Source organism: Populus trichocarpa, chromosome 14 (assembly GCF_000002775.5).
Source record: "Populus trichocarpa isolate Nisqually-1 chromosome 14, P.trichocarpa_v4.1, whole genome shotgun sequence".
Classification (NCBI taxonomy): Eukaryota; Viridiplantae; Streptophyta; class Magnoliopsida; order Malpighiales; family Salicaceae; genus Populus; species Populus trichocarpa.
Window position 1 is genome coordinate 3,036,165 of NC_037298.2, and position 23,561 is coordinate 3,059,725.

The 23,561-nt window shown below is 33.1% G+C and overlaps 2 protein-coding genes across 3 annotated transcripts; one reads left to right on the forward strand and one right to left on the reverse strand.

Annotated features, from left to right (window-relative positions):
* Window positions 1–8,009: 8,009 nt before the first annotated feature.
* On the forward strand, window positions 8,010–17,479 carry LOC18105064 (protein VASCULAR ASSOCIATED DEATH 1, chloroplastic). Of its 2 annotated transcripts, none has more exons than XM_024584889.2 (18): window positions 8,010–8,423; window positions 8,515–8,574; window positions 9,393–9,443; window positions 9,678–9,743; window positions 9,852–9,947; window positions 10,084–10,185; window positions 10,313–10,410; window positions 10,506–10,690; window positions 11,122–11,162; window positions 11,298–11,385; window positions 11,524–11,610; window positions 11,722–11,776; window positions 12,788–12,854; window positions 14,610–14,709; window positions 15,536–15,597; window positions 15,691–15,730; window positions 15,857–16,161; window positions 16,929–17,479. In XM_024584889.2, the coding sequence occupies exons 1-18, from the start codon at window positions 8,235–8,237 to the stop codon at window positions 17,175–17,177; spliced, it is 1,941 nt and encodes a 646-aa protein (XP_024440657.1). In that variant the 5' UTR covers window positions 8,010–8,234; the 3' UTR covers window positions 17,178–17,479. The 2 variants fall into 2 exon arrangements, with proteins under 2 accessions (XP_024440657.1, XP_024440659.1); XM_024584891.2 differs by having other exon boundaries at window positions 8,011–8,423; window positions 15,860–16,161.
* Window positions 17,480–21,330: 3,851 nt separating this feature from the next.
* On the reverse strand, window positions 21,331–22,969 carry LOC18105065 (phospholipase A(1) DAD1, chloroplastic). The gene has a single exon (XM_024584292.2). The coding sequence runs from the start codon at window positions 22,812–22,814 to the stop codon at window positions 21,489–21,491; it is 1,326 nt and encodes a 441-aa protein (XP_024440060.2). The 5' UTR covers window positions 22,815–22,969; the 3' UTR covers window positions 21,331–21,488.
* Window positions 22,970–23,561: the final 592 nt, after the last annotated feature.

The following is a 23,561-nucleotide window of genomic DNA, read 5'->3' on the forward strand; positions in this document are numbered from 1 at the left end:
GATATTATTTTGCTGATTTTAATATATTAATATAAAAATTAAATAAAAAATTATTTTTATATATTTTTATTAAAAAATACATTTAAAAAAAATATCTTGTGCCAAAATTAAAAGAAGAAAAGAGAAGATCAATTTAGTTCCTAACTAATGTACTCATTTTCAATTACATTGCAAAATTGTAAAATTTAATAGTTAAGAGCTTGTTTGGTAGTGTGGTTGCGGGTGATTTTCAAATAACTTTTCGTGCTAAAATGCATGTCAATGATATTTTTTTATTTTTTAAAAATTATTTTTGACATCAGCACATCAAAACGATCCAAAACGTACAAACCATATTAAATTTTAGCAAAATAAATAATTTCAAATTTTTTAGGAACACGGGTTAAACCACGTTCCCAAATATTCGTAAGTCTTAAATATTTCTCACATTTTTACTAACATCTTTTCATGAAATCTTTTTCAATATGTTTAATAAGATAAATATTTATTTTACGCAATATAAAAAAAGAATAAAAAAATTTCTCAACAATGAAATTACGAGTATAATTATGATAGTTCAGTACATTATTGGAATGTGTTGGAAAGAGCTACAAAAGCAAGTTTGTATTTGACAATGAGCATTATTAAAGTATATTTGTTTTTTTTCTAAAAATTGCTTTTAAATTTTTTTATTTTGTTTTGTTTTTGATTAACTTTTTTATATATATATTATCTTGATATACGGATATTAAGATAAATTTTAAAAAATAAAAATATATTATAAACAAAAATTATTTTTTTAAAAGAATTACTATTCAAAAATACTTTACTGACATTGTCCAGAGGATCTGTGTACAAGAGAATGATGACGGCCAAGATAAGGATAAAACAGAGGTCAATTTGGATATTATGCCCTGTTTCAGAGAGTACAGGTTAAACAGAGATTTTCTAAAGTTTAATTTATTTTTTTAATACTTTTTTAACTGTTTATATACGTGGTCGTTAAAAAATAAATTTTAAAAATAAAAATTATTATTTTAATATAAAGTTTTAAAAAACAACTAGTACAATATCAATATCAAGACACTTGCAAAGACACTGGTCACGCGTGCATGGTCAATTCCTAACGTGGCAGTCAATAATTAACAAAAAGTGTAAGCAAAAAACGGTAGATGTCTGGACCGTGATCAGATAGGGGCAAATATTATATCAGAAGAAATAAAAAGGGAGGGAGTCGTCAGCTTCTCACTGTGCCTTGGTGGTCCAGATTGTTGTCACCTCAGACAATTATTTTCTGCCTCTGGAAATTCCGATCCAGAACGGTAAAGAGCTTGAATTATTACAACCCTGTTTTGGAGTGGGATGAATTTTGTTTTTAAAAAATAGGTTTGTTTTTTAAAAATATATTAAATTATTATTTTAATGTATTAATATTGAAAATTAAAAATAATATTTTTTAAACAAAAAATATTCTTAAAAAAAGACTACAATGCTAGAACGCATACTCATCTTACATGTCAATGTATTAAAATAGTATATTTTATTTAAAAAAATATTTGATATTAAATTAGATATAATTAATAGAGTTAATTAAATTATTTTTCAAAGCCTTTCAAATTTAAAATCATAATATGAATATCGAGTTTCAATCCACCATATATTATTTAGATTAAATTTCTTAAAATATATATATATATATATATATAAAATCCCTCACGTACTCTTGTTCTTCTCTCCTGGAGGTTTTCGTTTGGAGCCTGTGGTTCTAGTAACTAGTAATTTATTTCTTTTTTCCCGCATCAGTTTACAGTCCTACGGCTTTTTGACCAAGATTTCCTACAATATATTCGAATGCTTGCGACTGGAGAAAACTGGTCAAAGCAACTGTTTCAAATGGGAATCCAACAAAGCTTGATTTCATAGACCAAATTCAATTCCCTTCACGTTCACCTAGTCAAGAAAGGAAGATTATTGAATGTGACTAAATCTGGCTCACTTGCCTGACATTATCCCAACACAGTATGTAGATAAAGCTAAGGAGAACCATAAAACTGGTTAACTGGGAAAATTAAAAATAAAAAAAGAAAAAAAAGTGGATGATGAGGATCATGATTGGAAAACTTTATTTCTTTGATGGTCACGATCAATATTGGACAAGTTGTCATGTGGGTGAGTGAGTGGGTCTCCAGTCCCATGAAAGCTATGCTTAGCGAGTAAAATGATTAGCTCAATACATACTTCCTGCCAATGCTGCTGCTCAAATGCTAATTTAGTGTTTTGGGAGTTGTGTTTTAAAATATTTTTTAAAAATAATATTTTTTAAAAATATAAATAAAAACACTAAAGAATTAATTTAAAATTAAAAAAATTAAAGAATCATGAAACGTGGATTTTACTGTAAAACCAAATATCCCCTGCACCCACATTTCCAGAAACCAAGAAACAAGCATTTTGTAGCCATCTTTATCTTGTGGGTCTTGCATGTTGTTGCCCTTTCTTTATGAAAAGTTGGAGATTAGAGTATTGGAATTGGAAAAAGAAGCATTGAAAGTGGGCTCTTTCATGATTTATCTCTCACTTGAGAATTTCTTGGTCCACAAATGACTTTTTCAGTGGGTGTGTGTTCTTAGTTGGTGGGATTTACCTTTGAATCATGCACTAAATAAGGAGCCTGAGTGTACTTTTTTTTGTGTTTCTTGGAGGGGGAGAGATGACTGGCACTGCTTCTAGTTAGTTCTAATAATTTTCAAGTACACTAACATCTCTAAAAGATTAGCCGATTCGAAGCCTTGAGCCAACCAAAGTAGTAGGTGGTGAGTTAAATCTACTATACCTATCGAGCGTTGAGGTCTGGATTCAATTTCTTGGAAATGACAGTTTTGATTTTGCTTTTTTACTAGAATTGCGACCAGAGGTTTACAGTTCGTATCAATTCAATTTACCACAAAAAAAACTCAATACTTTAGCTAACGGGGCTAGATAAATATTTTAAAATATAAAAAAAATATTAACATCGTGAGGAAAATTTTAAATCAATTTTGAAACTCTCGCAATCTATTTCTTTACGTAACTCAAATTTTAAACTAAATTATGTGGAAATTTATCAAAATTAAATTGATTGATTTCATAAATTAAAATACAATCTTGATGACTGATAAAAATATGCATTGACTTTCAACAAAACTTAAAAAATAATAATTTTTTTATAAAAATTATTGAGATAATGACAGATTATATCAATCACGGTTCCTAAGCAAATTGTGCCATGAACTCCGTTGAGTTTAATAGTTTGGTTTTTATAAAATATTTTTTTTAACTATATGATAAAAATATGTAGTCACAAAATTGAGCACCAATCTAAAAATAAAGTTTGGTATCAAAATTGAATTTTATAAAACTCAAGGGATCAATCACCTAGTAGCTAAAAAAACAGGGACTCAAATGAATTTTTGACCAAAATTTGTAATCTGTCACTTATATTACCTGTTTTTTTCAATTTAGTTTTTTTTTTTTTAATTCAACCCTTCTTTACAAAAACACATGTAATTAAACTATATTTTGGTTTTAAAATAGCTCGATTGTGCAAAGACAAATGGATGATCAAAATAAAAATTTTCAAAAATTATACTATTGTAATTCACATTAAAATGTGAGGGAGTGAGCTGTGTTTTTTGTGAATAGTAAAAATGCTACACGTTTTGGTTTAAGGTATAATAATAATAATATAATATGTAATATCCAAAGGTTTTCAATTTATACAAATGAATCGCATTAGCTTTAGAGAGATTTGTTATTGGATCAGGAAGATAACTCATTACTTGTATTATAAAACCATGGGAATCAAGAAGCTTCTTTGTTCATATTGTTAGTTAAGTTATTTACTATTTTCAATTAAGCCCCTATTCTTTTATTCTAGTTTCACTATTTTTTTTTAAAAAAATTCATCTTTGTACTCTTTTTTAACAACTATCCAGATTATTTTTGAACCAATCAAGTTAATTCAATTATTTTGATACAACTTGTACATTGTGTAATTTTACACTTGATATAAATAAAAAATCAGATCAAAATGTTATTTTATATCAATTTTATTCTTATAATTTTTTCCTGATCGGTTAAGTTGTTTTTTGACCGGTTAAATTGATTGAATTATATTAAAATAATTTTTATATAATTTAATTTTAAACGCTAATCAGATAAAAAAATAAATCGTAATTTTATCATGTTAAAAAAAAAAATCGTAATTTTTTTATCTTAGCGTAGCAAAAGCATCGAAACCATTCCAATCTAAAAAAAATAATTAATTTATGTTCCTTCATTGACTTTGAAAAAATAAAATATCTATATTCGACCAGCTTTACACGCATAAATAGTTTAAATTTTGGCTACACCATAAATGCGGTGGAAGGTATTTTCAAATATGTGAACAAAAGACATAATGTCCCTTGCCTTGATCGTAATGAACCTATTTATAATCCTTTTTTTTATATATAAAAAAGAAAATAAATAATATTTATCAAAAGCATTTAATTCTGCTGTAACGTGTTAACAATAGCATGTCTTGAGAATCCATAATCCATCCCAGGAAGCTCTAAATTATGAGAACTAAAACATATTTTACAGTGTTTGAAAGTACAATAGTTTTTTTTAATATATTTTAAAAATGTATTTTGTTTGAAAAAATATTAAATTAATATTTTTTTTAAAAAATATGATTTTTATCAACTGATATAAAAAATAAAAAATATTTTAATATCAAGTAAAAAAGTAATTTAAAAAAAATATTCTACTCATGATATTAAACAGACAGTCGGTAGGCATGAATGGACTGTTTTCAATCCCTGACAGCCCAGACAGATGCAGTCAACAACACCGTGGCCCGTTATAAAAAAGTGAGCATCAACTACCCCCACACAAGACTTCTCAGTTAACTGAGTGGCTGCCTTCCGAGTCAATTTTTTAACTCCAAGTTTTCTTCTCAAGCTTTCCAGGCCCATTGCCAGAGAAGAAGCCAAGTCCTGTATTTGAGCTTGGAAACTCGTGCAACAGAATATTTGTTTTGAAAAACAAAATTAATTTTTTTATTATTTTAAATTAATATTTTTTAGTGTTATTAAATTATTTTGATGTAATAATATCAAAAATAATTTAAAAAATATAAAAAAATAATTTTAATACATTTCTAAATAAAAAATATTTTAAAAAACAATTATTACCACACTATTAAACATCATTCTATTAATTCTAAGTTTCCTTCTTAACTGTCCAGGCCCATTGCCAGATAAAAAACCAGTATTTGAGTTTGGAAACTCGTGAAATAAAATATTTGTTTTTTAAAAAATTTAAAATTTAAAATTTATTTTTATTTTTAAAAAAATATTTTTAGTGTTATTAAATTAATTTAATTTAATAATATTTAAAATAATTTTTTTAAAAATAATTTTTTATTATATTTTTAAATAAAAAATATTTTAAAAAACCATCACTACCACACTATTTAATATCATTTTATTAATTCCAAGTTTCCTTCTCAACTGTCCAGGCCCATTGCCAGAGAAGAAGCCAAGTCCTGTGTTTGACAATTTTTACTGTTTATCATCTCACAATTCAATATTAATTATAATAGTGTTTTTTATTTTTATTTTGATTTCCAAACCTTGATTAAGCCAGCATGTTTTTTTGAAATGAAAGAATGACATGTCTAATGAATAGGCCTAGAGAAAGCCCAAACATGCATGGGCTCAACTCCAGGCCCATATTAGTTTTCTTTTTTTAATGACATCTTTATCTACCTGTTATTTCTTGAAAAACAATTGCTTTACAGAAATTCCTCCATTGAATCCCTCATTTATAATTTTATTACTCTTATATGTCTTATAAACTGGACCATGAATATTTGTATTTCCAGCCAATTTATTTTTATATGACTTCACTTACATGAAATTTATTATGCTGTTTTTAGTTTAAAAATTTATATTATTTTGAAGAGAATGAAATATTTATACTGAAATAATAAAATATGCATGATTTACAAATAAAATATTTTCCCTATGATTTTAAATTTAATGAAGATAAGAAAATGCAAGAACGACGATATACTTGTATTACTTCAAACTATATTTTTTTTTCTTTTTACTAGATAAAAACAATTTTACCAAAAAACCAATATAAAAATATGAAAAGGCCCTCGAACCCAGTTTAGCAAATATTAATTTTAAAATTAATTTAATTATTTTCCTTTTTATTGTAGATCCGAAAATTAGGGTTGAGTTTTTCCTTTGACTAGAATCACTTTTCATTGATCAATTTTCTTAAAATTAAATAAATATAAGAAAGTTTGAAAAATAATTTATATAAAATATATTTTATAAAACAAACACCCCCTTGAAAATACTTAATACAACCAAGAAATACAAAAAATATATACTTTCACATTCAGTTTTGTTTCATTCCTTACACCATGCAAATAATACAGGAACAAAATTTGTTCTCTGTCCATCATACCAAATACATATCAATCTTATTTCAATAATCTCGTTTCATATTTCTTTTGTCTTGTATACCATTCATGTGCTGCCACTTGTTCGTATAAAATACCATCCTTCACAGTCATTCGCATAGTTATCCAGATTAACCCAGAAACATTTAAAAAAAATATTGTAAATGGATGCATTTAAAAATCGAAAGCAAATCTGGACTTGATTACTAGCTGTAAATTCGATGTTTCTTCTTCCTCAAAACGCCAGCGTTTTAGAAGTTCTCACACGTGTCAACATCTCCTTTGCCTTGGAAATCCATCTGTTCACTTCCCCAGGCATGATCCCAACATCTCCTTTGCCATGGAAATCCATCTGCTTTCCTTGTGTGTGTGTGTGAGAGAGAGACGCTCCTGCTTCACCTAATTTCATAGTTGTTACAAAGTGTATCTGTTGTTCTGGTCAATGAAAATTCTGACCACAAAGAAAAGGAAAAACAAAACGATGAGGCTCTAAAGCCTTTTGTTTTTTCTAGCGATGCCAAATGCAAGTAAGGGGTATGATTCTAGCATCTCCAACCACTTCATCACCCTTTGTCTACCAACCACTCCAACTTCATTTCTTCTTCTAGCACTAGCAGTAGAATAAATATGCTATAAAAAAACTAAAAAAAAAATATAAATGAATCAAATATTAAATTTTTTAGCCTGTTGTAAAAATATTTATCAAAAAAAAGTTTTTTACCGTGTTTCACATGTCCATTTGAGTCACGGGTTAATCTAAAAAATCATATGAAATTTACTAAACTAATTACAAGACCGACTTTAAACTTTTTCAGACCTGGCCAGGATCCCTGATCACCCAGTTCCTGGGTTAAACTACTAGGTCGTGCTTGTTCTAATAACTATAATCATTGATAGCTCTTACCTTTTGTTCAATTAAAATACCATCTTTAACATAGAGTGTATATTTGGTAAATGATGTTTTTTAAAAATATTTTTTAATTTAAAATATATTAAAATAATATATTTTACATATTTTTAAAATTAACCCATTAAAATAATAAAAAATTATATAAAAAATATCAATTTAATATATTTTTTCAATGTATTATAGAGAAGATTAATACATGGTTCTATATTGAAAATATATAATTCATAATTTTTTTCAATGTTAATGTTAATATAGCGAGCAAGTATTTTTTTTAATTCCCAATAAATTTTTTTGTCAAAAAGTCTACAAATTGGATTTTGCTATCCACACACAAAGGTTCTGATTGTTTTTAGAAAATATTTTTGTAAATATTTAAATTTATTTTACAAATTATTTTTTATGGTATCTTTAAGATCATTTTAATATATTAATATTAAAAATAAAATTTAAAAAATATATAAAAATAAAATTTTAATTAAAAAATATTTTAAAAAAATCTTTTAGATTTTTCTTCTACAACATGACCCGTCGCCCTCAATCCACCCGAAACGGTACCGGATCACATAATGACGTGTCGTTCACAAATCAAACCACCACGTCTTAAACGCGTAAACTTCCCAAACCAGGACCGACATCGATTAGCAACAAACACAGAGTACCGACTTAAACGGACGGCAACGTCTACCAATTTCTGTCCGTTATCCTAAAAAACGGAAACGAACAGCACTTAACCACCTCGCCAGTAGTCAATCCACGATCGCTTTCCAGTCCAATTTCACCATTTCCTTTCGAATACAAAAACCCTAGATCGATCTCCCTCTCCCTGCCTCCCTCTCGTTCTCTGCCATGGCAGCAGTTGCATCCGCAAGCGGAGGAGAGAGGCCTGACACGTCGCCAGCGATGGATGTTCTCTCTTCAAAATCAGCAACAGACGCCGCGTCTGACTCTTCGTGTTCTTCTTTCGCTACCGAGACGCCTGATCTCAATGATCACTCAAATATTTCTGCTAGTCCTAGCCGTGAAGTCGATCCTCACGTATTTCTCCTTCAATTTCACACCTGTACTTGATCAAGCGGCTCTTTTTTTTTTTGGATTTTACTGTTTACTGTTTTTTTCTTTTTTACAGTCACAGGCTTCAGCGAGGAGTGAAGAGTATAGGCAACTGTTTCGTCTTCCAACGGAGGAAGTAAGTCACTCTATACTATGGATGATCATGTCTTTTAAATTTCTTTTTCTTTCGTTCGAATGATTCCTAAGCTGAAAAAAAAGAGAATTAAGTACTCATTTGGTATCTCTTAGGGGTTTTTTTATGCTAAATCTTCATTTGCTCTTCGTTATTCGTAGTTGTTTTGGTTTCGTTAAATTATATCACTGCTAAATTTGAGGTTAATATCATCGAGAATTTTTATCAAGACGAAAACCTGTTAATTCTATGGGAGTTGGGATCCGATAATTTGTAACATTTCAGAAATTCTCTTCGAGTGGGGATCTAAGAAGGTTTGGAGGTTCACAACATGTCATTGTATTTTTATTCTTTTGTGGTGACAGCTGGACCCAGTCTAGGGTGATTAATCGTAACTTTAAGTTAATAGGATTCTAAAGCTTACCAATGTATCAAATAGAAGTTAGAACACAAATTTCAAAAATAATGAGGTGAAAATTGATGGAAGTGCTGTGGAATGTGCCAAGAAGCTGACGAAAAGTATTCTGTTGAGTGTCATTTTCAAACTGTCGAACATATTGTAGGTATGGGACAGTTCAAAATGCTTAGTTTTTCTTGCACTTGTAATTGTCTGCCAGTTAAGCATGCGCGCGCTCATGTTTGTACCTTGATCTTATCCTATATGGTTTGAGATTTTCTGGAATGGTTCTTATTGTTAAAACTTATGATATTGCCCCCCTCTCTCTCACACACACAGCAGAGGATATCTTAACAGTTCTAAAGGACCTCTGTTTTATTCGAAGATGCATCTAAAATTTTCATCTTTTGTCCCCACCCAATAGGTGCTCATACAAGACTTTAATTGTGCATTCCAGGAGAGTATTCTTCTTCAGGTAATCTTGATACTGACTTGTATTATTTTCTTGGAGATGCATGCATTAAACATTAATTGCTATAGTATGCTGCATTTCATCTTTTTGACTTGGAATTTCATTAGGTAAATGATATCACAGATGAGTTACGTGATAATTTTTGTTTATACAAGTTTTTTTTTTTAAAACTTATCTGGGGGTAAGATTATGTTTTCCTAAATTACTCACGCATTGTTTACTGTTTACATGTTGCAGGGGCATATGTACCTTTTTGTACATTACATTTGCTTTTATTCCAACATATTTGGATTTGAGACAAAGGTAATGTTTGAACATCAGCTTTATTTTTGTTACTGTGGTCTCTGTCTTTCATGGTTCCTTTTCTCATTCTTGACTGTTTCCTGACATGTTTGATGTGTTTTTATCCAGAAAATAATCCCCTTCTATGAAATTACGGATGTAAAAAGAGCGAAGACAGCTGGGATCTTCCCTAATGCTATAGAAATTTGTGCTGGAGGAAAGAAGGTAGTGCTAGATATGGAGTATTGATCCTCTCCTATTATGTTTTGGCATTTCTTGAAATTGTTGCTCTGATAGTGCTCTTTTACCTCCAATTTTTAGTAACAACTGCGACATCTAAATCCAATTATTAGTGTGGCAGTACTTCTTTGCATCATTCCTTTCTCGCGATGAAGCTTTGAAGCTCATCATTGATGGATGGTTACAACACGGTAATGGTTCCAATTTGATCACAGAACAACAGGTATTTTAAAGCATTGGAAACTCGTTGAATGAATTTTTATTACTTCATTGTGAATTATAAAATGGTAAAAAACTCCGTTGGTCTGTTTGTTTCATTGTCGCCTTCTTATGTGCTGATTTTACCTCAGGATTCAATTTCTGTAACCAGTAACCTAGATAATGGACTTGTTGTAACTGAAAAGGTGAATAACTTCAAGCAAGTCAGTGAATTAGATTCCCCTGACAGGTATTTTTACAAGCCATATAGAGTTTATATGAATTTGTCTCTGGTTCATGTTTTGGAGGATCGATCAGAAATTGCCTGTATGTATGTTAATACAGGCAAATGGCTACTGCCCCTTCACCTGATTATAAGATTTCAGCATCCGATGAAAATGGCACTGTCTCAATAACACAGATACAAGTAGCTGATGAAGTGGAACAGGATGTTGAGCTAGTTAGAAATACCGACTCTTTATCTTCAACAACTTTGGCATGGAATGTGGAAAATTTTGAAGCACCTCAGAGTTAGTTATATCTTGTGAATTATTTTAATTGTGGTTTTGTTTTGTATATAACATGCAATGAACGAGCTCATTTTCCAGTTAGCTACATTATCTTCCTAATAATCAAGATTGTAAGGCATATGGTTCTTCTCCACCTTCTAGTTAAATATAGAGTCTTTTATTTAGAGACTGAAAAGATTTTGTCAATTCTAAATCAAGCAATTGGGAATTCGATATTAAATCTATCAGAGGAATTATTTGGTAATTCCCAGCAAGACATGGCCTGAAGAGGATTGAATCCTTTGGATGTGGGTCATGGAGCTTTTTTCTACTCAAAAAATAATGTTGTGATTGTGGTTATTTTCCATCGGTAAAATTTTGGGATGATGTTTGGTGTGGATTTACTATTTTTTTTGTTGCTCTCTGTTAATTGAACTGTTTCTGATATGCAGGACGTGAATCTTTTAAAGAAGTTGGAGAGACGAAGTTTCTGGTAGTGTTCTATCTTTTATTGACTTGTATTTTCTTTTGAATTTGCTCCTTCATTGTCTTGCTACTTGTAGAATTCAATAAATATTGCCACATTAAAGAGTTTTTCTCTGATCTTCTTTTATTTTAAGGAATGCAGATAAAGGTAGAGGAGTTCTTTAATTTGTTCTTTTCAGATGAAGCTGCTAGCTTTGTTGAATCTTTCCATAGTAGATGTGGAGATAAAGGTAATTTGCTTTGAATTCCCATGGAACCTTACTCAAGTAAAACATCCCTAGTTTCTCGATGTGATTAAGTTTGATGAATATGTTGGATGATATAATTCTTCCCTTGATCTTTGGTTGGTTAATTCTTGTGCTTTTCAGAATTCAGGTGCTCTTTATGGTACCCAAATGAGGAATTTGGGCATGCCCGTGATGTGTCTTTTCAGCATCCTATAAAAATATATTTTGGTATGGAGGTGCATTATTTGTTTATCTATTTGGTTTGTGTGGTGATTTCAGCAAAGTTGTCACTCTTTCTACCCATTAATATTAGTTTTAAATTTTTGTGCTTTTATACAGGTGCGAAATTTGGCAGCTGCCAGGAGGTCCAGAAATTTCGAGTCTACAGAAACAGGTTCTTGTAGTCTGTAATTTGTGAGATACTTTAGATGCACTGTTACAGTTTTGAAGATGACTTGGTGATGAGTTCAGTAAGATGGAATAATAATTCACTATCCATCATCCTCTATTTTACAGCACCAAAAAAAATATAAAAAAGTATGTATTTATTAGATGGAAGAAAACGCCTTTTTGGAAATGAAAGGAAGGTTTTTGAGGATTTTTAAAGCAGTACACGGTGGGCATTTTTGTAGCATAGTGCTGCTGGTGGTATGCTGGCGCACTATATCTGGACATTTTTGTTATGATTAGGTTAGTTTTAAAGGTAAGTAAGAGTTAGGTTTTGATGGATCAGCACAATTTCACACTCTGCCCCTGACTATGTTCAAGGAGTTTGATCTTTGAACCTATCCTTTTTGTGCATCTTTTCTTTATTAATAAAGTGATTAGAGGCATTGGTGCACGCATTCAAGTATATGCTTAAATTGGGACCATACACAACTCATTTAAACTTTCTACTTCACTAGTTTGGGTCCATTACTGTTCTGCTATGTTTAGAGTGAAAACTTTGCACGCTTTTTTACTGCCAAACCACCTTTCATTATCTGAATCCATGATCTTTTTGGTCTCTCACTCTCTCTCTTCTTTGTTCCTACCACTTCAATCCATTTTATCTTCTATATGATGTCCATATGTTTGTTTTCTACGAGGCCAGACTATTTCAGACAAGTCACACTCACATATCCTCAAATGGTAAACTTTCTTGCAAGTGGACTCATTTCTTATCCGGTCTTTGCTCAAATCATTTTAGTTTTTCTTGGGATGTAAAATAAATTTGTAGCAAAATCTGTGGAAATTACATATAAAGCTCTTGATCAATAATGTTCTTAATGGAGACTATGCACGGATTAAATTTATTTAGCTGTTTATTTGCCATACAATTCCTCTCCTTTTTTGGTTGTGGAGCGTGTAATTGATTTGACCAATTGTTTGTTCTTCCTCGTGATTTTACTTTTGCTTTTACCAGCAATCTGGTTATCGAGACATCACAACAGATCAGTGACGTCCCTTTTGGAGATTGTTTTTGCGTTGAGGTACAAGCTGTTTCTGAGCCATTGCTGATATGATGGATAAATGTTTTAAATTTATTCCTTTTCATATATTTAGTAGGGCGTGCACTCAGTTTTTTAAGAAATAGATTGTATAATGGCATTTTATATTGAATGTTAATCAACCATCATGAAGTCAGAAACTGGTGCCCTTATATAGCAGGTGCAACTTTTGTGGTCTGATTCTTTTCTTGAATTACATGAAGTTATTGAACCATTTCAGGAGCTTAGGAATTGTCACGTTATTTCCTTTCAAGCATATGCTATCATGGATGCATCTTTAAAATGCATGTATCAAATGGTTCTGGTTGCTCTTGGATAGATTCATCTGATATTAGGTGATCCTCCTTATGTTTTCACCCTCCTGGACTTTAACATTCTCTCACCATTCTCTGTCACATGTTTCCTTTTCTTCCAGATTGGGAGTGAATTGTATAGGGCATGTTAGACATATAGGGCATGTATCCCATAAGCAGCTGTGATTGTCAGGCTTGGGTCAGCAGTTTACTCCTAATACATCATTAATATGTTGGAAACAAACAATAAGAGAGGATACAGCCATTCTACCCCTAGGTTTGGAATTGACTTTAGAAAAGAAGATGGAATGATGTAGGGAATTCTTATTAATTGAAGGAGAGATAATAAGTTGGATGATCTTTTGCCCATTAAAAACCTTTTGACACTGAACAGGAAAATGGAATTTTATTTATTTGTTTATAATTTAAATAATCTCTTAGAAATTAACTATCATCTAAGAAGTTTCTGGGTTTAACAATATTTCGTTTTGATTCTCTTCTTTGGATTTAAGTTACTAGGATTTTCTTACTGTCTTCGGAAGCATAAACTCTATGTATTTTGGGGCACATCATGGTAAATTAAAACAGAGATATGAGAGTTTTTTCAATCTCCAGCCTCCTACAAGGTTGTCCTCTCTTATTTAATGTATTCCTTCCTCTCCTATTGGGAATTCTTCAGTTCTTTGTCTTCATGGGTACCCTTGTACGACACTTTTACCAATAAGTCAACTAGATTGTCTAGGAAAGTACCTACTATGTAAGAAAAGTTATTGGAGGGAGATTGCAGGAGTAAAAAGGAAGAAATTTGGGAAGAGAGTGGAAAGGGAGAAAAAACAACTAATTGAATGGTCACATCATGGTGAATTAAAACAGAGATATGAGAATTTTTTCATTCTCCAGCCTCCTACAAGGTTGTGCTCTCTTATTTAATTTATTCCTTCCTCTCCTATTGGTAATTCTTCAGTTCTTTGTCTTCATGGGTACCCTTGTACTACACTTTTACTAATAAGTCAACTAGAATGTCTAGGAGAAGTACCTACTATGTAAGACAAGTGATTGGAGGGAGATTGCAGGAGTAAAAAGGAAGAAATTTGGGAAGAGAGTAGAAAGGGAGAAAAAAAAACTAATTGAATGGTCATGATCCTCAGGATTCAATTAACAATTTCACATGACAGATTAATGTAGAAGAGATAATAAACAAAAAACGAGTAATTCATGAAATAAAAAATGAAATGTGTGGATAGAGATCAGTGTAATGGTTATGTTAATGATTTGTCAACTTGTGTAAAGAAAAAACAAGTCTATAACAGAATGGATACTTTTAAATACCAGTGGCAGCAAGTATTCAAAATAGTTCATGGCATGAGCTTCCATCTTTCTTAAGCCCATCTCTACTATTTAAACCTACCTGATGCCCCTCTTCTCTTCATGGGTACAATGTCAGGGACTATGGGATGTGACTAGAGATGGCGATGGATCAAATGAAGGCTGCATTTTGCGGATATATGTGGATGTTGTATTCAGCAAGAAAATTATTTTTAAAGGTTTGCGTTTGCCATTGCGTACATTTATTACATGCTTCATGTTGCATTATTTTTTTCCCATAATCTATCTTGATTTCACCATCATGTTCTTAATTTTTTGGTATCCTTTGGCACCAAAATCTGAAAGAAAAACTAACTAGCCTCTACCAACTCTGCTAGCGTAATACCATAAGAAACAGCTTACAGACATGGCATAAACCAGAGGGAGGATCATTGAAATGCACTTTCCTTTGGCTGTGTGAAATACCCTCGATCAATCTGCAGATGGATTGCATCTCTGAACCTGTGGAAAATCCTGACCACCCAACTCTTCTCGAACAGGATTCACTAATAATGATCTTTATTGAACGGGATTCTCTTGGTGCACTACCTTTGAGATTATTTTATATGCAAATACTTGCATAAAATAATACGTATGGAGATTGGAGTATGAACTGGGAAGGTTCCCTTGTAATCACAACTCTTCTCGAACAGTAATCAAGAAAGACTAATCTGAATGAACAGGGATTTTGTTAAAGAATATAAAATGATCTTTCTTCTTTTATATGTGAAATAGGAATAAAATGAGCTACAAGTCCTGATATGCTTTCCCTCATGCTATCGCTATAAATACTTCTTAGAACAGGGGTTATGGTTCAATAATTGCTTGAAATCAAGTCTCAGGAGTCAGGATGTGCCCCACAAGCTTTTATGACTTGTATTTTTATTCATTTCTGTAATTTACATTTCATGGATGCTTTTATTATTGCGAAAACAGCTTTGCAATACATGTTTTCATAATGATGTGTGCTAGATTTTTCATGCCTAATGACTTGCAATATTACAGGTAAGATAGTGCACTCTACTGTGGAAGAATGTCGAGAAGCTTATGCAATATGGATAAACATGGTAATATATTCATTCTTTTTAGACATGAGTTATCAAATCAATGGTGTATATTGGATGGAGGGTTTATTGACTGCATGTTCACTAATTTTTCAGGCACATGAATTGTTGAAGCAGAAGAACCTTGAAAAACAAGGTTAATCATCATATCATCATAAGACTTCACACCAGCTCCTCCTCTGCATGATGTGCTCTGCTTTTTGTGATATTGCCAGGAAATTGAATCACTAACTTCATTCTATCATTTCCTATTTTCTTAAAGCAGAGGCAGGGCCGACTCTCAGCATGATTCATGAGGAAGAAGTTCATTCTGAAAGAGAAGTGGAGACTGGAGAAGCTTCAGAAAACTCTTACAAGCCAAGAGGGCATGTGAGGATGCAGCAGGTGTCTAGTTCTGTGGCTGTTAGTCAACAGGCAGATGATCTTGTGCAGGGAAATTTTACAAATGCTACATCCATTGCATCTTCGCTAGGAGAATATGTGACAAAGCTCTTTTCGTTTTTTAAAAGCCAGAGCCAAATTTCCCTAGTCTTAGTTATTGCATTTATTGTGATCATCCTGATGCAGGTATGCAAATTCCCCGAATTTCTTCTGGTGACATGCATAATTCAATCTAGTTATTTTGCTCAATTAACTCCAACACTGGCATGATGTTTTAATTTTGTGGCTTTAATGTTTAGTCTTCAATTTTTCACGCATCTTGTGCATGTTAGACTGTTGTCACCGTGTTTTTGTAACCACCGTTGCTGTTTTTGGTGGTAAATGATGCCATGGAATAACTACTGGATAAGTAATTTAAATCTATTTGTTTTTTCTATTCCTTTTTGCAGTCTCCATTTTCCCTAGTCATTGGGATCCTTGCATTGGGTTAAGAATAAATGACCTTGGTTTGTTGGAAAGAACCCAAAAATAAATAAAAATAAAACCTAAGGAACTGAAAACATATCTCAGTTGAAGTTTAGTATTCACAAAATGGCTGAAAAGGAAGTTTTTTTTTTTTTTTTTTTTTTTGACTTTGGGTTAACTGTGTTGCCACCTCAAAACATTAGGGTTAGTTGCAAGGTGCCCCCACAAAATTTAGCATTGCTCGGCAGCACCCTTCTGTAACATTTTTTTTTACTACATATGCTTATGTGCCTAGGCTCCATGTATTGCTGCTTGTTTATTTTTTATCCACTTTGTCCTAGATCCCCGGTCTCATGGGTTTTTGTAGTGGCTAGAGCATAACATTAGCCTTTCATTTACGCAGTACCATTGTCATCTGGATCGATAGGTACCACATGGACATAAGCTTCCTACACTCTCACTGCCTTTTTGACCCTTTTTAACTGCAGGTGAGCATCCTCGTGCTATTGAACAGACCACAAACTGTCCACGTGGCTTCTCCAGAATACTACATGGGTGGCCTGCGAGCTGGGGCTGGTGAAAAATCAGCTGAAGCTGTGGCTTGGTTGGAGAGGCGGACGCACCACCTTAAAGATGAGATGTTTATGGTTGAGGCTAAGCTAGAGAGGTTGCAGCAGGAGCACTCATGGTTGAAATCACAGTTGAAAAACCTTGATAATCTTGAAAAACATAAATAACCTAAAATTTTATAGTGAAAAAGAAAGTATTTTTTTTCCCACGCTCTGCTCTTTTCTTTTAAATATATGGCAAGAAACCTAGTTGATTGACCCCAGGATTTAAGTTTCTGGGCCGAAGACCTTTTGATAGCTGCTGTGTTGCTGCTAATGAACAGGCAATTTATATGATGCCTCGGAGAAGCAATGATACTTAGATTTTATGTCTTTGTAACTATTCTCCGGCCATTGTCTGGTTGGAGGAAATAGAGGGGATAGGAATCTCATTTCATATAAATGCTTGGATATACAATTTGAAGAAAGAACCTGAATCCCATGCCTTGAATGAGCTATTCAATTCCTCTTTCCCTTGAAGCAAAGGTATTAAACTTGGCTCGGCCATTACTTGATTTAAGGCTTGAGATGAGGGAGTCAATTTAAAATGATATTTCTTAAGATTTTTTTTTATAAATAAAAATGTTTTGATTTAGAAAAAAATTAAATTAGGTTTTGATTGATTGCAAGTTAACTTATAAGATTACTTGAGTTTAGAGAGTAAATTCTCAACCACCTCGGTTTAATCTTGATCCTGAATCAATGATCTCATATTTAATAGCACAATCTTGGAGTAGCTATTCCATCCAAGTTGAAAGCATTCTTATTAAACTTGGTTGGTCAATATCGTGTCAAGTCTTGAATTGCTTGAATCGATTTTAGTTGAAAATTATAAGAGTTAATTTGGTGTGATCTTGAACTTGATTGATTTAATCAAAAAATTTTGAATCTTGTAATATATATTTTTTAAATAATATTATTTTAGTTTATTTTTTTAAAAAAAGTATAGATTTACCAATTTGATTTATATCCCGAATATTGAGTCACGTCAGGTTAATAACTATGGTAGAGAGCTAGGGCGGTACGTAATATGTGCTTTAGCAGCTTGTGGTTATGGTGTGATTAAGCGCTACCATGATCAGTTCGAAACTGCTATTTTAGTTTGGTGTACACATTGCGGCTTAATTCAGTTGGAAGCTAGCTAGTCATTTCTATGAGTTGTTGCTATCATGTGGAGGTCAAAGCATAAAAATACAATTTTTTCTACAGCTAGAGTTGACTGCATCTTCTTCTGTTTTTTTCCCAGTAAACAGTCAACAACTAGTGTGTATATAAACGTTTAAAAGCCTAAAATGTATTATAATTTTCACAATTTTAATTAGCACCAAAAATACTAAAATGAACCACCGACTACTTTCTTTCGAACCACTCGATCCTCGAAAAAAAACTAGGTATATCAGTGAGTGCTATATGACTTTTTTTTCTTAGATTTACTCCATTATCTGCATTATTCTCTGAAGATTCTTGACAATGACTGTGAGGAGGGAAAGAAAATAGTGGGACAATGGGTAAAAAGGAAAGTCTGTACGCTCACTCTCTCGACCTTTATGGCCATAAACTAAACCCTCGTCGAGGCATGTTCCACATGGATTATATTATTTTTTGTTGCTGCTAGCGATTGCGTTCCAAACGCGTGAAAAATAAAACGGTACAAGAAAAATGCAAGGTCAAAAGTGATGACCGTTTTCTCATTTTTGCTTTGCTCTTTTCGGCAGGACGCGGGCCGTTTCTTGAGGTCCGTGCGCTCTACTACTTACCGGCCAAACCGCTGACCGCCACTGCTGTGGACAGGCTGAAAGTCAAACACGATCCCTGCGATTTTTGTACTTGGCTCAAATCTCTCCGAATCAAAGGTGATTTTAGTCACTTCATCTGATTTTGCTCATTTATTATGATGCAATTCGATATAGGGCTCTGAGAGTGCCTTTAATCAGAAGCAAGGGATGGATTGGACCCAATTTAAATACTTACACTTGTCTTAGGCAAGTGGATCGGTAACATTTACACACTTTGTATTTTGTTTTTCAAAGAGGAATATCGTCGTGTCAGATTTTTCGTGTGAAAATGATGTATGATGTACCTTTATTCGTCATCACATGGAGTAAATGGTCACTTTTGTTATATTTCATAATTTTTTTGATATAGATATTGACAGTGGCCCAAATAAAAAATACGGTTAGATTGTTGTTGGTCACTACACCCTGTCGTTTAGGGCCTCATCTATCCTTTAGACCCCCCCCCCCCCCCACCCCCCTCAACAAATCGTATTTGGGACCACATCCCAATCCCACGCAAATTTTCAGGGAGCTCGTGCTGGTATACAGAACGATGTCGTTGTACAACCATGTTAGTGTATGCCACCCCATTGCTCATTTTAGAAAATATCACAGTTTATAAAGTTTTATCCCACTTTTATTGGTTTTCATAACATTTAGAGAAATATTCTGCTAGATTTCTATTATACTCTAAGCAAGCAAATCTTGTTATTGGTTGATCTACGCCGTCAATTATTATTTTCAATGACCAAGAAAATAGTTTCCAACAATAAGCCAACTTCCTGTCATGATTTCTTCTACGAGGACGCGGTTTTACTAGCATGTTGCATAAATGTCTAGGACCCCTCATACAATCGATATTTGCTTTTTATTCTAAATTTATTTTTTTTAATTTTTAATTTTTTTTAATTATATTAATTTAAATATAGAGAGTCTTTCTAAAAAAAATTTGTTTGAGAAATTAATCCTCATTTTTCTCGACCATGAAAGCCGAATACCTTAGTCCATTTTAGAGTTGAGAAAAGTCAAAACCCATTAGGAATTTCAACAATTTCTTCAGAGGCTTACGCCAGCAGTTAGGTAGCTTATGGATAAATATTTATTAATATTTGATAGTTAGCGGATTGAACAGTCGTATTACTACGATAGAAACCAAATTAGCCGTTACTATAAACCTGACAGGTTATTCTAGTCTTTTTGTTCTTCATAACAGAGGATCTTCGAGCTCGAAATCTATAGAGCGGCGGGTCGAATCCTTGAAATTCTGCAAGCGCAAGCGACGTCCTTTGCAATATTTTCTTAATTTGATCATGACGTGGGATACAAATCTTATTATTGTAAGCTAAATTATTTTATTATAATATTTATTTAATTAAGAAGATTTTCTTAGGATTTATTTGTTTTATTTAAATAGAGAAAATATTTATCAGGATATTCAGTATTATTAAAATTTATGTATAGATGGTGATAAAACGAAACAATTATAAGGCCTGGGCCCTTGAGCATGACTGGCGAATCCGAAACGATATTAGTGAGCTAAATGTAGACAATTAAAGGGTGATCTGATTAGATACAGTGTGTGCTAGTCGTTTTCTAGGAAGACCACCGACTGACTGTTACTTTTGCATGGTCTCTGTTCTGTATGGACTATAAGCCGCCGAGGGCTCGAGAGCTCGAGAATTGCATGGTACCCCTACCACTAGGATCAAAACCGAGTAGTAGTTTCAGCAAGAGAGGGCGGAAAGTGCTTGTCTTGCCGTTGCAATGATGGAGAGAGCTGGCCACAGAGGTACGTGCGGAATAGTGCGACTTCCACTGTCCCATCAAAGCTTGGAATATATATATCAAGTCCATGACACGATAGACCCCGTCGGGCCTTTTGTTGCTGTACCAGATGGTGTTTTCCACGTTATATAGTTTCTGTCAAATATCAAGCTGCATCGATCCTTGATGGTCAGAGGGGTGGCTTGTCTCTAATGTTACAACATCGACCATGCATACAGATCAAAGAATCAAAATACCAGAATCACCAAGTGTTTGGTTGATGAGCAAGATTGGGATTCTCTGTGATCTCTCTTTTTTTCTAAAAAAAAAAAAACATGGTGATCATTTATGTTTGATCAACTTGAATGGACGGAAGCAGATCAATAATTGCATTTCGTCGTTTAATTAAGAAATTATTCTTCATGTATAAAAAGATTGTAATCGTGTATATATATATATATATACTCTCTATGTTTTGTATGTATAGGAAATCGTATCGTTGACTTGATTGTTTTAGTTTGAACTTCATAGATATATAAAGATTATTGAACTTGATAATTAATTAATATATACACAAATTGTTATGTTTTTAGATTCAAATCTTATAAAAAAATCATGATTAATAATTTTTAATAGCTTGAAAATAGTCTCATCATTGAACTATTTTGGAATAGGACTTGCTCTCGTGATTTAACCCCAACTTTGTGATTGGATTGAGTAAAAGAAGATTTAAAATCTTTGAGTAGTGTTGCCACTCATGTGCAATTGGGTGTTGATTTCCTTTTAATTACTTTGGGATACAAAAAATGGTTTCAAATCTATATCTCTACAAAAATAGTAACCCACACTTTGATTTTGGAGAACACTATGTGCAATTTACAATTTCTCCATTTACATTTTCTTAGCTACTAAGTTTCTCATCTCGTCTGCCTTCAAAGTTCTCTATATGATGCCGATTCAGAACCTTCTTTGCCGTTGCTCTAAAAGGACATGTTGAGCTCACAAACCGGTTGATCAAGTGTAAATAAGTGCTCAGATCATGACACGTGGCAACATCCCTTTTACTGAGGTACGGTGATTCCTTGCTGCTCAGTCTTAGCTCCCGCCCCACCTCGGCATATACCCACTGTGTGTCCTCCACGCGCCGCCGCAACCAGCATGGAAGTCCTGCCACGTGGACTGCCCGGTTCCTTGCCATGTCATTGTTGTCAATCACAAATCCAGGCACTTTTGTGATGAGATCATCAGAGTTTACTATACGTAATATCCTGGTCCCACTTTTCTCCAGCTGGCACCTAAAGCTTCTATTCCCTACACGTGGCCCACCAAAGGACATTACTGTCACAATTGGTGCATTTTTAAAGGTAGAGTTTATATCATATGCAGTCAAGGTAGCGAGAGCGGCACCGAGGCTGTGACCCGTGATTGTGAAGCTGAGTGGCTCATCACCGTACATTTCCATGACCCTGGCAATTTCCTCCCTCACCATGTCCTGCAAACTCGGACACGTGGCATTCTGAGAAGTATACAGGCTCAAAAATCCACTCTCCACCATGGGCCCACCACCATCAGGATCCACATAATCGCAATGTTTCCCAGGTAAGCAAGTTAAGGTGGCGCGTAGATTTTCAACCCACTCCAAGCAAGTAGCAGTGCCTCTGTAAGCAATCACCACGTCCCGGCGGCCTAACCGGGCAATCTCCTCTTTATCTTGACAAACCGCCACATAACCAATCCAGCTGGACTGGGCGGACACCCAACTCGGAGCCCTGTTGATCCAACGTGGCAACTGGAGCCCGCAAGTGGCACGCAAATGCTTTGTCGTTCGATAACCGGTCTCTCCAATTCCAGACCGAGCCAGGAGTGAGTTTCTTGAGAATTTGGAGGTGGCGTAAGTTGATGAAGAAGGATCAAAGTTAAAAGAGCGATATGCAGCTTCAACAAATAACCCATATCGTAAAATCTCACTTCTTAAACGATCATCAAGAGGGTCGAGCAATCCATCCCAATTATTGACCCCCTGATACTCCATCCATTTCTTGCCAAGCTTTGCTGTTGATCTAGAAATGAAATCCCTGCAATGCACTGATAATTTGTGCTTAAGAGAAGGTAATGATACTTGGGAGTTATACGAGTGAGTAATGTTGAAGTGGGTAAGGTTGAGGTGTTTTGAAGCAGAAGCTAAAGTGTTGGATGATGGCCTTGTTGATACAACAGCAAGCCTCATTGTTAGTACTGGTTAGTTTTGGAAGGTTGTTATTGTTCTAGATGGAAGAAGGACGGTCGTGCTTAGCTTCTGTTGGTTTGGGAAGACTACAAAAGTGGACATTTATAGGAAACCATGGAGAGAGAGAGAGGGTGGACGGCGGTGCATGTATTAGTGAAAAAAAGAAGATCAGGAGGGGGGGGGGGGAGGTGGTGGTAGCTTAGCTTTGATGGTATAGATTTGAGAAAGATGGTAGTAGAGTAGTACTCTATAGTTGTGGGGACGATATTAATTGGATCATGATACCCTGAAAAACGGCTGTGGGTCTGCCAGTTAGATTTTTAACTATTGCTCATGCGGTCTCATATATTGGCTTCAAATCTTTTCAAAAACAAAATAGAAATTAATCTTTATTAATTTTTTAAATACTTTTATTGAACTAGTTTTTAGATATGTGTAGTTGCATGTAGATTATTCAAGTTTTGTTAAATATTACTATATTAATGTCTCTGTATTCATAAATTAAATATAATATTCACATCTTAAAGTATTTAAAGTTATATATATATAAAACTTAGTTTAATAAAAAAAAAACAAAGAAAAAAAAATGAAACAGATATTAAGAAAATTATATTCAAAATATAGAAAACGCACTATATTAAATAGTATATAATGACGTTTAAAATAATTTAAGTACAATTTAGCCTTTCAAAATGATTTAAGAATGATGTTTTTATAGAGTTCATGTTATATATATATATATATATA